Source organism: Nylanderia fulva, unplaced genomic scaffold (assembly GCF_048542155.1).
Source record: "Nylanderia fulva isolate GAGA-0341 unplaced genomic scaffold, ASM4854215v1 Scaffold194, whole genome shotgun sequence".
In the NCBI taxonomy this organism is placed as follows: domain Eukaryota; kingdom Metazoa; phylum Arthropoda; class Insecta; order Hymenoptera; family Formicidae; genus Nylanderia; species Nylanderia fulva.
The window spans coordinates 160,906-179,440 of record NW_028190206.1 but is presented as its reverse complement, the minus strand read 5'-3'; the positions used below and the strand labels follow the sequence as shown (position 1 = coordinate 179,440).

Genomic DNA, 18,535 nt, shown 5'->3' with positions numbered 1-18,535 from the left:
TGGTGCATAAGCGTGTATGCTATTTTATTATTTTGCTAAAGATATTATAACTATGCATATCTAAATTTTCTTTTCAATTCAACTTAAATACTTCATTAGAAAATATCTCCCAAATGATATTAACGATTAAAAGTAACATATTGTAAATTAAATAATACGTGAATAATTTTAATCCAAGTTTATTTTCCAACGTTCTAAAAACTTTTTGGCTCTGAAAAGGGCCGATTAAATGTTTTAAAGCATATATTCAAAATGTAGACTTCTTATCTGTATATATTCTCATGTGTTACGCACTCCGTTCGCGCACCGCTCCTAACTCAATGTGAAATCTAGAACGCTCATTCGTTAGATTAAAGTCATTTTCATTTAAAAAGTAGTGCTCAGACGTAATTTTGTCAGAGGAAAAAGTTGTTTCTTTTGGCACGAACAATCACGCTGTATATTCCGAATTCGCGAATTTGGGGACCCTGTATATTATTTATTTAAATTGTGACGACCCGATTAGCCGTCACTAGTTGCCCGCGCTCATGTAAACGGCCCCTTTCGGGGCCACCACACGAACACGTTGAAAATCCGCCTTTTCGCCCCCACCCGTCACTTGACCCCCTCCAAGCTAGTCTTAGAGTGGGGTGGCCGACGGGTATAAAGAGCGGCGCAGCCGAGACTTCGGCACCAGTCCCGTCCTGGTCCCTCGAGCGTACTCAGGGATCACTCCTCAACTCCGACACTCCAAATCATCCCGGCCGACGAGCGTTCTCGTCGTGCAGGCCGAGCGTTCTCGGTCACCGGGTTCTATCCGTAAATCACCCCGGCCGACGAGCGTTCTCGTCGTGCAGGCCGAGCGTTCTCGGTCACCGGGTCCCGTCCGTAAATCACCCCGGCCGACGAGCGTTCTCGTCGTGTAGGCCGAGCGTTCTCGGTCACCGGGTCCTGTCCGTAAGTCACCCCGGCCGACGAGCGTTCTCGTCGTGCAGGCCGAGCGTTCTCGGTCACTGGGTCCTGTCCGTAAGTCACCCCGGCCGACGAGCGTTCTCGTCGTGCAGGCCGAGCGTTCTCGGTCACCGGGTCCTGTTCGTAAGTCACCCCGGCCGACGAGCGTTCTCGTCGTGCAGGCCGAGCGTCCTCGGTCACCGGGTCCTGTCCGTAAGTCACCCCGGCCGACGAGCGTTCTCGTCGAGTAGGCCGAGAGTTCTCGGTCACCGGGTCCTACCCGAAAGTCACCGGCGCCCGACGGAGTTTGCCCTTCTCAGGGCGCCCGTACGCGTGTCCGCGTTGGAAACTTTAAGTATAAGTCGTGTCTGCGTCCGTATAATCTGGTCGCGTCTCGTCCGTAATATTTCTATCCGTCAATTCTAGCAATAAGTCGTATCCGCGTCCGTATAGTCTGGTCGCGTTTCGTCCGCAATCTTCCTATTTGTAACTTCTAGTAATAAGTCGTGTCCGCCTCCGTATCATCTGGTCGTGTTTCGTCCGATTATACTATACTGTGTAGTGATGGTTTGAATCACGGGTTAACCACAGAAAGGTGGCCCGAATAAACTCTACTTTTACCAGAGCAACCGTGTGTCATTGCAAATCTGAGTCTCCCCTCTTCCCGAATCCTGGCACCGGCGAGCCGATCCGTGGCGTCGGGAAAGGTGCTTCGTTACAAAATATACATATTATTTATTTAATGCATGAACCAATAAAAACTAAAAAAATAAATTATAAAAAATTTGTTGAAAATTGATACGTATGTAAAATTTTCTCTCTTGAAATACACACATCAATATAAATATTTTGTTATAGTATTATATATTTTATTAAATCTTTTTAACTGAAGTAATAAAATATCATTACAATGATATAAAGTTTGTATTTACAAATTAAGAGTTTAACAAGGCTCTGTAATATAAATATAAATTTAAAGATATAAGGCAGGCAATAAGAGCCAACTCGCGGATGACAGTGCGTTATCCTAAAGAAACTAAATTTTTTGTTAGGATTAAATATCTGTGCACAAGGCCGTGACCAAGTAAAATTTGGTGCCTTGTGCACAGATACTTAATCCTAACGAAAAATTTAGTTTCGTTAGGATAACGCACTGTCATCCGCGAGTTGGCTCTTATTGCCTGTCTTATATCTTTAAATTTATATTTATATTACAGAGCCTTGTTAAACTCTTAATTTGTACACGCTGGCTTAAACGCGTTTGTTTATCAACATTATTACATATAGCAGAGAAAAGTATGGAATCGAAAGGATCTGAATAGCTCAGTTGGAAGAGCAGTCGCCCGGCAAGCGAAAGGTCTCGGGTTCGATTCCCGATTCAGCGACTTTTGGATCTATATTTTTCTCTTGCATTTACTTATTTCCGTAGGGGGGTGAAAGGGTTATTGAAATTAAATCTCAAATATGAGATTATTTTATATTTTAAATCTTGGCCGTGACCAAGTAAAATTTGGTGCCTTGTGCACAGATACTTAATCCTAACGAAAAATTTAGTTTCGTTAGGATAACGCACTGTCATCCGCTAGTTGGCTCTTATTGCCTGTCTTATATCTTTAAATTTATATTTGTATTTACATATAATATATGTGATATGTATAATATCAGATTAATTATAAAATAAAGAGAGAGAAAATTTTATGAGTATAAGAATAAATTCATGTGAATGTGTGTGTGCGTGTATGCTAACGCATGTGTGGACGTGTGTGTGAATATGAATTCATGTATATGAACATGTATGTGAATATGCGATGTGTATGTGTGTATGCAAACGTGTGAGTACATGTATGTGTATGAGTGTACAAGCATGTTGTTTTATAAATGTGCGTGGGTGCATGTGTACAAGCGTGTGTGTTTATATGTGTGGAGTGTGTGGATATGTATGTGGGTATGAATTTGGATATGTATGTGTTTATATGTACATGAAGATGCGGATGTACGTACATGCGTGTGTGTGAAATGAAAGGCATATGGGCAGGTGTATGGTTTTGTGAGAGAAAATTTTATTTTTTAGTTTGTATTGGTTTATATATATAATTAAAAAAAATTAATATATTTTGATTTATGTAATATTGTATACCTGTATTGCTCATCATTCCAATAATTTCTATTTTGTCACCCTTTCGGATATCCATTTCGTAATAATCATCTTCTACAAAATTAACAATGTGTACTTCTAATTTATAAATACCGTTTGTTAATGATCCGCATCCAATGATTTTATTCAATTTGTTATTATGTATACTGCTTAAATTAGTTTTGATATATCCTTCTAATACTGTAAAAAATATATATATAATACACACACACACACACATACATATACCAATGAAAAACAGGTATATAAAAATATATAATAATGAAATATATAATAATAATTTTATATATATTATACAAAGAGATGTTTCTTTATATTTAATATTTCTATTTGTATATGTAACTATTAGAAATATTCTCTTTGTGTATAATATATGAAACTTACAGATGCGATTTGAGGTATTGAATACATCACAAAGTTTAATTTTTTCTGGCTCTGAATTTGATGAATTTTCATTGTATTTGCCTAATGTCGAAATTATTGTGTTATTTAAAATTTGTAACTCAAATGGTATATTGCCATTGTTGTATAATGCCACCTTTGGCGGTTTTTTTTTTTTCTTTTTTTTTTTATAGTGAGGAAATTTGCTTTAACCAACAAACCGTACTGACTGGGTCCTGAGGGAGGACCCAGAAGGCGTGTGGGGGATTCTCCACCTCTAAAGGAGGTGGCCTGACTCAAACCTAAAACCTCACTGAAACCCTTGCCTTGACGGGTATTGTCCACCGGGAACCGCTTTCGCATAACTTCCAGTGGACACCCTCGGCCATGACCCCTTTCGGGGCTCTTCCCCCTGGAAGAAGGTGGTGTTTCCTCCAGGTAACACTCTTCCCGTGCACACTCTCCCTACCTGGGAGAGGGCAGCAAGAGGGAGCCGGGTTCCGAACCTTCTCTCTTCGTCCCAGGGACAGCGTGCAATGAGATTGGAGCCCTCACTTCTCACTCATGCCGTCCCCGACGGAAGCGGTGAAAACCGCCCGACAATAAACAACAAGACGTCACACTGACATCACCAGACTGACAAGACGTCACATAGACATCACCAGACTGAGACGTCACAGGGACATCACAAAACTGGAACACGATGCACAAACATGTACACTACCACAAGCGTGACCAAACTGATTAGGGACCACAGGCCCAGCCCACAATGGGCTAACATATAAAGCGCAGAGGCTGAACCACATAGAGTGGGTGAAAAGATAGTAATTCACCCACAACAAAAGACAACGAGGTTGACTAGCGACAACACTAAAGACTACAGACAGAGAGCGTAACCGAACCTGCCAGTTCCGATTAAGGAACAGATTGCAGGCCGCAGCTCCCATAATCCACAGTGTACGAGGACTAAGACTAAGACAGAGAGCGTAACCGAACCTGCTTGCCTCCCACAAGGAAGGACGAGTGCAGGCCGCAGCTCCCATAACCACATTAAACGTGACTAACGAATAGACATTGAGGAGGTCGAGGGAACCGCGGGGTCACCTAACGGCGCCCCCAGCGACACCTCGGCCTCCGAAACACACATCGCCTCCGGAGGACCGCCCTCGAGAGAGGGCCCCTCGGGGCGCTGACGACCTTGGAGGGAGGAACGCACGCCAGTCCTCCATAACCCCTTGGGGGGAATTATCCTCCTCGCACAAGAGCCAGAGCCGGCTCTGTGCTGTGAGGGCTTACCGGCCTCTTTACACGACAGACAGGAGGGCGGCGCCACGCATTTGGCTGCCAAATGCCCCCTCTGACCGCAGCGATAACAGCAACCGCTGTGATCGGCCTCAGATTCACACCTATTCGCCGTGTGGTCAAAGGCATGGCACCTAAAGCATTGCAAGGGGCGGCGGGCGAGTGGCGTAACCGTCAATTGCCACCACCCCCCACTCGACGCGATGCTCCCGGCCTTGATGAGCCTACGCGCGGCCCCGGCCGGACAACGGACCCACAGCGTCCCGACGTCGGAGTTGGGGAACAATCGAATGTCCCCCATCCTAACCTCGCCCGCGTCACATCCAGTCGCCGAAACCACCTCTGAGAGGATATCCTCCTTCGAGATGAGGGCCATAAGCCCCCTCAGCCGAAACTCCCCCATGCGGGAGGGGCGACTTACCTTAACTCCGCTCCCAGCAGAGAAGTCCACCTCCCGCAGCTTGGACGCCAGCTCATCCGCTAATTTGGAGGAGTCCCTTCCTTGGACGGACAGCAAAATGCTGCCCGTCGCCTCTCGACGCAGCCGCATCGTCCGTATGCCCAGTTTGGGCAGGTCCAACTCCTGCTTTGCCTCGCGAAGAACCGAGGCATACGTTTTCTCGCGCTCCCCCTCCTCCACCGTGCCGACCGTCAGCGAAACCACCGACGACGAGGGGAGAGAGGGAGGCACACGCTTCTTCCTCCCTCCGCAAGCCGGAGTGCCCGCCGCACCACCTCTAGAGGCAGGCCCCGAGCGACGACGACGACGCCGACGACCACCACCACCAGCTACAGTCCCACGCCCGGAGGCATCCGCCAAAACCTCCGCGGAAGCGGAAGCAGCGGAGCCCCCAGGAGCGGGAAACCGCATCGGTGCAGCCGCACCACCAACACCTCGCTGCACGGGCGCACGCATGGGCGTCGCTCCAAAGAGAGCGGGCCCAGCCCGCCCCGCAAGCTCCGACCTCAAAGAGGCCACGACAATTGACGCAATGTCGCCCCTCAAGTCGTTAATACGACGATCAATAAAGGACGACACCGCCGCCACCGTGACCGGACAATCATCCCGCTGTTCGTCAGCAGCCAGCAATGGGAATCCGCCAGCCTGGTCCGGAGAGGGACGGTCCCGCCGCGTCCTCTTCCTCTTCTTCCCGGGAAGTATCGGGCCTCCACTTCGGGCAATACAGCCCGAAGAGAAGCCAGTTCCTCTCTCGTGCTCTCAAGTTGCCTCTCAAGAGCCGAGATCCTGGTCCTCAGACCCTGGTTTGCACTACGAAGCGCGTCCATACCAGGGTCGGCATCTGTTGAGGCCCTTACCGCCAACTCCTCGAGCACACCACCCAGCTTCATCGAGAAAGTCCGAAGCTCCCTGGCAAAGAGATCCTCAATGCCATGGACCCCGGCCAACCTCTCCACTTGGGCAGTGAAGACCCCCGCAAGCTTCTCCAGCTCAGGGGCGGTCTTACCCCTGAGCCCCGTCCTGAATGCCTCGTCCGAAGGCGCATTCTCTCACCCGACCGCAGTGAGCACTGGATCCAGGACCCTCCGCAGATCCGCAAGAAGGAGCTCCCTACGCGTAGCCTCGTTCAACCGTTCTTTGGCTTCCGTGAGTCCAGCATAGTCGCCCGTAGTCTTAGGGCGACCCCTACCGCGCGCGCCGGACTTACCTGCACGATTAGCAGCACTCTTCTTAGGAGGGTACTGCTTTCTGCCCGTGAGGATCCTTTCGTCATGGACTCTCCACGTCGGATCTCTCTCCTCTGCCTCGTCCTCCGAAAACGGCGAAGGGAGCGACACGAAGGTGAGGTCTCCCCCAGCTTCCTCGTCGTCGCTCGCCCCACGCATCCTGTCCGGAGACGGGAAAGGTCCCTCGCCGCTGCCTTCAGGCTCGTCCGAGCACTCCTCACTCTCGATGACCGGAGACGGAGAATCCTCGGTTCCGCACGCGGGACACTTTGGGACAAAGTCCCAGCGCGCCCGCGAACACCAACACTTAATGGTGTGCTTCTCGCTGTATTCGAGGAGCACACGGTACTCCTCCAACACATGACACCTGGAATCGATCCGTGCAAGCAGTCTCCTGACATACTTGGGATCGATTCCATTATCCCGGACCATAAGGCCCTCATGAGTCCTACGGATCCTCCTAGTGTCCTTCGGCACTGTCGCTTCCTTATCTGTAGCCCCAGCCGGCAAAGCCACAGACGACCTGTCGTGTGATGACGACATGGAGGGAGCCAGGCCTGCACCCCCCCCACGCCGGTTCCCAGTATCCGACCCTGGGAAGTCGTCTCTTTTCTTCGTTGTCATCCCATCTGAAAAAGAAAAAGTGGTTTTTTCTGTCGGGGGTTTTCCTTTCCCTTAGGAGGTTGCCTTACTCAGCTAACGGGGCCTACCCCCGGGTGTTATGTCAGTGTTTTCCTTCACCTAGTGCAGTGGACAAGTCCTTTTTAGGGCCTGCACGCCCATCATACCCCGTTTATCCATCACCAGACACTCCAGCTCGGGTACCTCGGGATTGCGACACTCGTACACTACAGGGATGAGTCCGTAGTGCCCTTGAGGAAACCTTTGGCGGTTTGGCTTGTACACTATTTTTTTTTTTTTTTTTTTTTTACGTGTGGAAATGCGCAACCGCATACCCGCCACCTCGGGGGAGGTGGACAGGTTATGTGGGGCTGGGATCCATGCCTCCGGGACTCAAATGTATCCCGGGGACTCCCCCGACCCATTAAAACCACACGGGTTGCCTACCATTGGCCTGTCAGAGGGTGTCCCCGTTGCGATAAGCATTTGGGGGAACACCCTCGGCCCTGGGGTGCCGTCTGTTCATGACTGCACCCCGATTCTCGAGGTGGGGAGGAGTTATCCTCATCCCCACCTCCGCGGTGTGTTGGGGAACCACCCCACCGGCACACCGCCCTAACAACAGGGGTCGGAATGAGGGCCGGACCCCCGTCCGGACACCTCACCCCCCGGCCCCCCCCGTGGTTTGTTGGAGGTGGCTTCTGGTGTGAGACCACCTTTCGCACGGGGGGGGGCATTTCTGCTCATGGGTGGGGGACTAGCTCCCCACCCGTCGATCATCTATGTGCTGGAGGGGAGATATGCGTGACATCTCCCCTCCGCACTCCTTCCTTTTCTCTCGCAGATGTCCGGGAAAGGGGAAGAAACATCCTCCCCCACAAGACTTGCGCCACCTACCAACTGCGGCGACGGGCCAACCTCCCCTTATCCGAAAGGGACGAGGTGACCCGCCGCCGCACACCCGGCACGCACGCGCAAGGGAGGCAAGGCCCCCGGCGCTACACCCGTGTCCGAATTGCGGGGGGGGGGGGAGTTAGGGTGCCCTGAAATAGGGCAGGCCTTAACTCCCCTCTCGCCCGTCTCATCCGAGCCTCAACGAGGCTCGGGATGGCGGGAGACCCCCGGGGGGGAGCCCTTGCGCAATTCCCCCCATGGGGGCCGGTGTTGCTCCAGCCCCCGCGATTGCCACCCTCGGGGCCGCCGCCGCCCGCCCATCCGAAGATGGGCCGAATGACGACGGGGGATCCGGGAGCGGCATGGGGCCGAGACGCCTCTTACGAGGGCGTCTGGGCCCATGTGTGGGGTCTCCCGCCATCTCTCTCTCTCTCTCTCTCCGCAGCCGCCTTGCTGCCCATGACACGGGACGAGAAGTGGCAGAAGGCTTGCCACTTCTTCTCCCTCTCCTCACCTTCACCGGCTATTGCATCAACGATAGCCGGTATCGTGAGGTACCTTATCCGCAACTCCGCCCGGAGCTCGCGTCGCTCCTCCGCCCAGGCGGGGCACTCTTGCAGTGTATGAGCGACGGAGTCCGGCGCGGAGTTGCACGCGCGACACGTTGGTGCGGACTCACGGCCGATCCGGAACAGATACTCTCCGAAGCAACCATGCCCGGAGAGTATCTGTGACATCTCGTAAGTGAGACCACGGCTGCCGTCCATCCATCTATCGAAGACGGGTTGGACGGCCCTGACGATCTCCAAGTGGCCGTAATCGGCCAGTTGGCGTTGCCACTGCGCCATTAGAGACCGCCAGGCTTAGGACCTGGCCACCTCGACTTCGCGGTCCAGTTCCTCGGAGGCCCCCTTGGGTACCCCCCGGCGGATCTCCTTTGTACGTCGGTACAATTTGGAGTACATCTCCGCCAAGAGGTCCAGTGGTGGGACCCCCGCGAGGATATGCGCCGCCATGGCGGATACGGTACGGTAACAGCGCGCGATCCTCTGTGCCGCGCGCCGCCCCATCTGCAGGAGGACTCTCCTGTTGTGCGGCGACGCGCGAAGGTCGCGCGCCCACACCGGGGCCCCGTAATGGGCCATGCTCCGTATCACGCCTAGGTATAGACGGCGCACCGCGTGCTTGGGACCCCCCTTATTGGGGAGCACTCGGCCCAACGCCAGAGATGCTCCCTTTACACGGGGGGTCATTACGTCGAGGTGACTTTTAAAGGCCCAAGAGCCATCCAGAAAGAGGCCGAGATATCGCATCCTTGGCCCCTGTCCTGATGTGTGTGGTCTCACTCAACCGGATCGTCGTCACCGGGCCCGGGACCCGCCGCCTAGGCGCATGGAACCATAGCGCTTCGGTCTTACGCAGGTCTACCCGGAGACCTAAGTCGCGAATCCGCGCGGCCAATTGTCGCGCCCCTACCTCGGCTCGAGAGTGGGCCTCGAGCCAGTCCGCCTCCGTGGCCACGAGTAGTGTGTCGTCTGCGTAGCAGACTACCGTGACCCCCGGGAGCAAGACGGTCCGCAGAACCGTGTTATACCCCAAGTTCCACAGGATGGGGCCCAACACGGACCCCTGTGGAACTCCCGCAAACACGGCCCTCCGACGTATCGCTCCCTCACTGTCTGTGTATTCCACCCACCTGTTCCTTAGGTAGGCGTCCAGCACCCGGCGGAGATAGGGAGGCACCGCGTGCTCGCGCAACGCCTCCCTTATCTTAGCCCATGGGAGGGTGTTAAATGCGTTCGCTATATCAAACGATATAGCTAGCGCAACACCCTTCCGGGCGACACAGCTCTCCGTGAGGGACCTCACATGCTCGATAGCATCGATGGTCGAGCGTCCCGCACGGAAACCGTACTGGCACTCCGCCAGGTCTGGCCCCACGTGGGACAGGTGCTCGACGAGGCGATTGACGATTATTCTTTCGAACAATTTGCCCACCTCGTCGAGCAGACAGATCGGCCGATACGCCGAAGGTGAGTCCGCGGACCGTCCCTCTTTGTGGAGGAGCACTAGCTTAGCGCCCCTCCACTGCGGAAGGAACTCACCCCGGCTCAGGCATGCATTGAAGAGCCTCCTGAGCCGGTGACCGAGAGCGTTGCGCGCCACGACCCAGACTCGGCCATGAACGCCGTCTGGACCCGGAGCCGTGTCTTTGGCTCCCAGACGGCGCATGGCCTTGTTAAGTTCATCCTCCGTGACCCCCAGATTGTCCTCGGACCAGGATACGTCCTGGTCTTCTGGGCGAGGCCGCTCCTGCCCCTGAGTGCCAGGGAACAGGGTGTCGACGACCCCGCCCAAGAACTGGGGGTCTAATGACTCCGTCACCGGGGGGGCCCATGCACGCAATTTCTTGAGTACAAGTTTTTTTTTTTTTTTTTTTTTTTAGAGTCAGGAAATTTGCCTAAACCAAACTTTGCGTCCTGACCCTTGAAGGAGGGCCAGGAGGCTTCGTGGCGGATTCCCGTCCGTAGTATCCCGGAGGACTATCGGACGGGGTACCAGCCTAAAACCTGACTATAGCCCCTGGTCTTTGACGGGTATTGTCCACCGCGGAACCGCAAACGCATTACTTCACGGTGGACACCCATGACCTGGTCCTGTTAAGGACGCATCCCTGGGCAACTTGAGGAGTTGACCCGTCCAATACCCTCACCCCGAGAGGGTAAATAGGGGGGAGCCGGGCTATCAGCTCACCCCCCGGCCATACCCGAGGTCAACGTGCAATGGGATTGGAGCCCCCACTCCTCCCCCTGTTGACCTGGTTGGCGAGGTGACCGCAGCCACCCACCCCACATGAAGTTGACGTCACGGGACGTCACCAACTATATGGACAAACATATATACAAACATGTACACGTCCACAAAGAAACCAAATAAGGGCCCAGCCCTCTAGGGGCCAACAGCGAAGGCACAGTGGCCGAAAGACATATAAAGGTGGTGCATGATGTTCACACCACCTATGGACGAAAGACGAGAAAAACTAAGACAAAACATGAACCTGGCGCGGGCAAGGAGGCCGCGGAGTCACCTTTCAGCAACCTCCCCGGCACTCCAAACCCATCGCCGCTACCTAGTAAAGACATAACAACTACAACATTTAAGAAACGCTACTTAGCTGCTGAGGCAGCCTCGATCTCCAAAGGCCGTCCCCCATCAGGACGGCCCGGAGCCTGGCGCCTATCTTTCGCCCCGGTTGTCTGTTGCCCGAGAGGAGGGGGAAGCGGAACGCATCCCCGACCCCCCAGGACATGTCGAGCCGACTCCCCACCGTCCGAGCAAGCCGGACAACGGGGAGTGGCGACGCACCCCGCCGCTTGGTGTCCCTCGACACCACAGCGGTAACAGCACCGCGAGCGATCCACGTCAGACGCACAATTAACTCGCGCATGCCCCAACTTGAGGCACCTGAAACACCTCAGAGGCCGGGCACGAAGTACCTCGACCTCCAGGGTGTTCCAACCTACACGGAGTTTACCCGTCGACAAGGCCTCTTGGCCAACAGCCAACGGGCAACGCACCCAAAGGGTACTCAAGGGGGACCGCGGCAGGGACCGAATCGACCCGATCCGGATATCCCCCGCGCTGCATCCCCCCAGAGACCCCAGCGCCTCCAAAATCTCCTCGCGCGAGGCGGTCTCCTCCCCCATAGTACCACGAAGCCTGAGCTCCATGGTTTTCTGGGGGCGGGAGACCACCACGTCTCCTCCCGAGAAGACCTCCCGCAATCTGCCTGCAAACAGGTCCGCCTTCGCAGCCGTGTCTTTTCCAGGGACCTGCAAAAGCAGGCCCCCAGTCACACCAAACCTCATCCTCATCGGGCCAATGCCCAACTCCTCGGGGTCAACGCGCGACCTTGCCTCCTTCAAAATGTCCGAGTAGGACCGGCCCCTCGTAGAAACGAGTTGTACGGCCGACCCACTCGGAACTCGCGCAGCTCGAACCACTCGGCCCCGACGCGCACCCAACCCAGGGCCAGCCGCGAGGCCCGACGCCCGAGCCACCCCAGGACCCAGGCCACCCGACCCACCGGCAACCATAACAGTCGCCGACGAAGCAGGCAACCCAGCCCCCGGAGAGCAGGCCGCCAATCTACCACCACGACTCCGCCTCCCCCGCTTACGCATGGAGAGGACAGGGGAAACCTCGCTGGTAGAAGGAGCGGAGGCAGGCAAAACTGCCCCACTCCCCCGAGACTCCAGTGAGGACCTGAGGGACTCTACAGCCCGCCTCAGGCCCCCAAGCGCCCCAGAAAGACGCTCATCGATGAAAAGACCCACCCGCGCTATTAGCTGCTGGTGTGGGTCCTCCCGCAAAGCCGCATCAGAGGAGGACTCAAATAGAGTCCTCCGAACCGCAGAGACAGTCCCCTTACCGGAAATTTCCGGTTCGGAGTCCGCCCCTCCATTCCGCTTCCGTCGCGACTTCCTTTTCCGAGGGGGCGCTTCCTTCTCCCCAGAAGAGGGAGGAAGGGGAGCAGCCAATCTCCTCATCGACTCCAGATCTTCGTGGAGTTTCTTGTTGTCAGCCTCCAGTGAGGCAACTCGAGCTTCAAGTCTTTCGACTTCCTCCGCATAAGCCCAGCAGTTGTTCGCCAGAATCTGCTCCCGGTCGAGGACCTCTACCGGGCTAAGGTGAAATCCGGGCTCCGACACGTCAAGCGCGCCATCCAAACTCCCAGGGGAGGCAGAGGCAGCGCCCAACGCATCTTCACCCATACTCACATCAGGAATTCCACCCATCGGCGAGTCTCCCCGAACCTCCTCAACCTCTTTGTTAAAGAGATCAGGTTCTTCCTGAATAACTTCCAGGCCACGTCTCTTTAGTTCCATGGCCTCACGAGTGACATACTCCACACATAGATGGCGACCACAAAACTTTGTGACGCCACTCGAGCATCTCTTTATATAAGCGCGGACCTGCTCCTTTAGGCGCCTATATGTGTCACGCTGGCGAAAGACACGCACCTGCTCGTCTGAGAGGAATTTCCAGACATCGAGCGCGAAATCAATCGTATCGACATCCTCACTCAATCCCTCCCAGGTAGTGGTCAGCTCAATCAGCTGACCCTCCACGTCCTTCTTCGGCTTGATCTTCGGCGCTGTCGTGTTCCAATCCACGGACCCAGCCGGCAAATCCGTGGACGACCTGTCGTTCGATGACGACGAGGGGGGAGCCAGGCCTACACCCCCCCCCCCACGCCGGTTCCCGGTACCCGAACCCGGGACGTTCTCTTCTTTTTCCTTGCCACTCATGTTTTCTGAAAAAAGAAATTGGTTTTATCTGTCGGGGGTTTTCCTTCCCCTTAGGAGGTTGCCTTACTCGGCTAACGGGGCCTCCCCCCCGGGTGTTATGTCAGTGTTTTCCTTCATCTAGTGCAGTGGACAAGTCCTTTTCAGGGCCTGCACGCCCATCGCACCTCGTTCATCCATCACCACACACTCCAGCTCGGGTACCTCGGGATTGCGACACCCGTACACTACAGGGATGAGTCTGTAGTGCCCCTGAGGGATGCGTACAAGTTTGTACGGCCGCCCCCACGGGTCCTTTTTTTTTTTTTTTTTTTTAAGCGTCAGGAATGTGCTTGACACATACGCCGCCTCGGGGAGAGGCTTTGTTATGTGGGGATGGGTGAGGACAGAAGGTCCTGACCCGACCCACTAAACCTGACGGTGGCAGTCCTAACCGCTTACGACGATCCTCCGGGAACCGCTTTCGCATAACTTCTAGAGGGTCGTCTCGCGTCCGTGCTTGAAAACACCAGTAATTTGAGATCTAACACCATACTAAATAATCAGACCGGCAAGTCCAGATAACAAAACTTATCTAAGAGAAAGAACAGCGCGCCACAGTGCAATGCCATTTATTCCCGCCCACCGTAACGCAAACGTGCAATGAGATTCTCAGCGCCCCGCCAGGATTCCCTGTCCGCATTAGGGTGGGGTATCACTCTAAAATTAAGGAGGAAAAGGGAGAATAAGGAAAAGAAAGAGGAAATAAAATGGGGAGAGGAAAAAGGGGGGAGGAGGTTTATAATCGTTGGTGTCTACAGGACACTTTTTATCACGTTCATGTCATCTATTCAGACGGTGAGGAAAGGATTAATCTTTCGATCCGCCTCTCCTCAGCCTCCTTTATGCCGATGACGACCGAGCAAAATTCCAAGAATGATGTCCAATAAGCCTCTGAATATATTATTTTTGATATTATGGCACCCAGCGTTAGGTTGACATTGTTATCAAATCCAAGGTTATTTATGAGCTTGTGTCTCTGATCTTTAAAAGCAGGGCAGTCCAGTAAAGTGTGTTCAGCCGTGTCATCGTTGCACAAGCAATGGTTACAAGACTGAGACTTCTTTTTTCCTATTTTGTGTCGGAAGTGTCCAAACAAGCCGTGACCGGTCATCATTTGAGACATGTAAAAGTTTACGCGGCCAAATCGCCTGTCTATCCAGTCCCGCAAATACGGTCCAATAGCTACTATAGTACGGAGACCCCGGGCGTCGGATCTCTGCAAAAAGACCTCCCACTGTCTTATCATTAAAGCGTGTTCCTGCGATTTGATATCTGCCTTGTCCGCACCGTCTTCCACATCTCTCAACTCCTTAAGACAATCATAAAGCCTGCGTCTCATAGTGGCCTCCAAAAACCAAGGAGGCATACGGGCCAAAAGGGTCGCCGCATCGAACGACACCGTCCTATAAGCAGCAGCAGCTCTTATCGCAACTGCTCTCTGAACACTTTTTAGAGGACGCCCAATTGCACGCGGAGCGACCAGAAACTCATCAGCCCAGACTGGGGAGGCGTATAGCACTATAGACGATAGTACCTTTGCGTATAATTGTCTCCTGTTCTCTCCAGGCCCCCTCAAGTTAGGCATAAGCCTGTTAAAGGCTCTAGAAACCTGGTGACCTTCTCCGACACATACTTGATGTGTTCGTAAAACTTCAATCTTCTGTCCATAATTACTCCAAGATATTTAATGTGATCAGACGCGACGATGCAAGAGTCACCAACACTTACGGAAGGCATATTGGATGGTTTCCTACCTTTCCAGAAGAGAGCCACGTCAGTCTTCGATTCCGAAATCCTGAGGCCCATGTCCTTAATTATTCTAACCGTTCTTGCAATTTGGGTATTAGCCCTTGCGACAGCGTTATCAATGTTATTTGATGTTGACAGAACCAAAGTATCGTCCGCGTAACAGAATACCTTAACTCCAGGTTCCAGAGGGAGCCTCAATACGGAGTCAAAAGCAATATTCCACAGAAGTGGCCCTAAGACCGACCCCTGCGGAACACCAGCAACGACTCTCCTCTCACATTGTTCACCTTTACAATTCTTGTAAAGTATGAATCTATCCGACAAATAATTGCCAACTATTCTGCGGATATAGATCGGGAAGCCTTCTCTTTCCATAGCCTGTAAAATGACCGACCAAGGCACTGAATTGAAAGCGTTGGCGATATCCAGTCCAACAGCTATGACATATTCGTTTCTGCCAAATGAAGTCAGGATGTAGTTCTTGACAGCCCTCAAAGCGTCGATGGTCGAACGCTTCCTGCGAAAGCCATATTCCTCCCCTGAAAGCCGATGATCAGGGTTCTCCTCCATTCAGTCGTTAATCCTGCCAGCGATGATCCTCTCAAGTGCTTTGCCGAGTTCATCCAACAGACATATTGGGCGAAGCCCAACACCCGGCGAAATATCCGCCCTACCTTTTGGAATCAGTACTAGGGAGGAACGTTTCCAGCTCCTTGGGAAAACACTCGACTTAAGACACCCGGTGAAACACTCCCTCACATGTGAAAGGAGACTGCCCGGGGCGCCCTTCCATATAGACATCTTGAGACCATCTGGACCGGGAGCCGTGTTTTTAATTGTGCGCTTGATAATATATTTACGGATCTCGTGATGTCCAACATTCCATTCCTCATCCCATTCAAAATTAGCGGAAGAATTCTCATTGATTGGCCTACCAGACAAAATGTTGTGAGGAAAAAGCTCATCCAGCTTCTTATTTAAGAGATCAACATCCAGTTGTTCGGAAATTGCAAGACCTGTCTTCCTTAGCTTATTTAAAACCAGCTTATATGGTAACCCCCATGGATCTTTATTGATTGTAAGGATAAGATCCTGCCAGGCTCGGTTTTTGGCTTGTTTGATGGCGTTCCTTAATTTTTTCTTAGCTAATTTGAAAAGTTGACATCTATTCTCGATGGTAGCGTTATCCAGTTTCCTTGATTTGCCTCTGAACCAGAGTCTACGAGCGGCAATAGCAGCCTTTCTTAATGATGAAATCTCGTCTGTCCACCAATGAAGATTTCTCCTGACATTCCTCCCTCGGCATATAGGAGCTGATGTATCACAAGCTTCGGTAACTATACGAGTTATCCAGAATGCATATTCATCTGGAGAGTCATTATATTCATCAGTTATTTCTGGACCGTATTGTATGGTGAATTCGACCGCCTCAGTGAAATGTTCTTTATCTATTTTGGCAAAGTTCCACCTTTTGCCAACCTTTACTTTTTCGTTAGAAGAACTCTGAGAAACAAAAACCATAGCAATATATTGGTGATCAGAGAGAGAGATCACGTCATCCATAACCCTCCAGTTCTTTAATCTAGTGAGTGCGGAAGGTGAGGCCCAGGTTAGGTCAACAATCGACTCACCCTGAGGCCTGACGCAGGTAGAAAGGTTCCCCGAATTGACCAATACCAATCCGCAGGAGGCCGCCCAGCTCATCACAAGGTCACCTCGTCTGTTTGAATATCTAGAACCCCAGTGGGCAGATTTAGCGTTGAAGTCTCCGCCAATCAGTATCTCAACTTGTATATCAGGAATTCTAGGATATAAATCCTCCAGAAATTTCTCAAAAATATGGCTATTCACGTTAGGTGAGATGTAGCAGCTAGTTACTACTATTTCGTCAAAAATAACAGTAACAGATCTTCATTTGCGTAAAACCGATTTGTGTCTTATTCTGCCCGTAAATTCAGGGAACCATAAAATAGCCGAAGAGCCGTCCAAGCTTCTAAAAATTTCCCGACTACCCCTCATTGACGCTGGGGGTTCGGAAATGATACATAAGCCGGTAGAGTTTTCCAATGCATGTTGTTTTAAAAGATCCAAGGCAGGCCAACTATTATTAAGGTTAGCTTGGTAAATATTAACCATAATAATCCGAAGTTGAGGGCTCTATATCTCTTGTCCGATGAGTTAGTCTTTCAGGCTCTTTAAACGATCGAGTACCCACCTTAAAGCCTTGGTTCTCTATACATATCTGAGAGCCTAGTCTGTGCTTGAAGTCCCTTTTCAACCCAGCGCATATTACGCAGTGAAAGGAATTTGTGCACTGATTGGCTGGGTGGCCATGATCACCACACTTGAAACATGAGCCTGCTCTGTCTATCTTCGAGGTGCATGTTGTTCTAACATGGCCGAACTTCCAGCACCGGAAACATTGAACAGGTCTCTTATGCAGAAATTCCACTCGAACTCTCGTCCATCCTAATATTAGAAGGCCTTTTTCAGCAATCTTAATAGCCGCATTGATCGGGCAGTGAACCCATATCATACCGAGACCATCTCGCATCCAATTAATATTACTCAGTTTAAAGTAATCTTTATGAACTTCGCTCAAATTGGCTAGTTCATCTTGAACTTCTTCTCGCGACGTTGCGTGGTCTATTCCGCGAATACGAAGTTCACCCATCTCTATAGGGTTGGCAACTTTTGCGTCGTTTTTGAGGACCCTTTCAATGCTAGCTCGCAGTAAGCCAGCCATCTGGTTGCCTTGAGGACTAGGGACCTCAATGACGATCCCGCCGCTAGCCGCAGTACGAACTTTTGTATTTTTAATGCCCAGCTGGTCCAGCGACACAGCTTCTTTGACTCTGCGCAGTAGTTCCGCGTTAAATATTTCGGCGGATTTACTTTTGATCGTTACTACCGCAGACTTTAATCTCCTTTTGTTACCGAGTCTGTTGATATTGCTCCTTGGATTGTTAAATTTAGATTTCTTGACCGAGGCCCCCGCATCAGATTCCAAACTCATCTGTTGCACGACTTTCTTGCGCTCGATGTTGTCGTTGCGGAGCCTGACAGGTCTACCATTCCTGCCCACTCTCCGCCATCCTCCATCCAGGTTATCTTCAGATAGGAGGGGGGAGGAGGGAGGAACCAGCTGCACATTGCCAGTAACCTTGATTCCCTTTTTGGATGTTGAAGGGGTGTGCTTTTTGGGTTGCAAGTCAGGACCTCCTATTTCTTTTCCAGGTTCCTTTTCAGAAGCAAGCCTGGGCGCACCTATATCTGTTTTTCTCCAAGGGAACGAACCCTTTCCCTTATGCCAGCCGTCGTCATCCAACCGCTCTCTCGAAAGACCCGGTAAGGATGGGTAAGTATTAATATCAAGTTTATCTTTAGAGAGTTTAGGTTCAGTACCCTTACTAAGATTTTCCTTTACTTTAGGAGAGTTCATCTTGTCCTTTGAGGAGCTTTTTAA

The 18,535-nt window shown here is 51.9% G+C and overlaps 2 protein-coding genes across 2 annotated transcripts; both read right to left on the bottom strand.

Annotated features, from left to right (window-relative positions):
• Positions 1-8,349: 8,349 nt before the first annotated feature.
• Positions 8,350-8,817, bottom strand: LOC146723478 (uncharacterized). The gene has a single exon (XM_085481881.1). It carries the CDS (start codon positions 8,815-8,817, stop codon positions 8,350-8,352), a length of 468 nt encoding a protein of 155 aa, XP_085338007.1.
• A 5,287-nt stretch (positions 8,818-14,104) lies between these two features.
• Positions 14,105-14,686, bottom strand: LOC146723477 (uncharacterized). The gene has a single exon (XM_085481880.1). The coding sequence runs from the start codon at positions 14,684-14,686 to the stop codon at positions 14,105-14,107; it is 582 nt and encodes a 193-aa protein (XP_085338006.1).
• Positions 14,687-18,535: the final 3,849 nt, after the last annotated feature.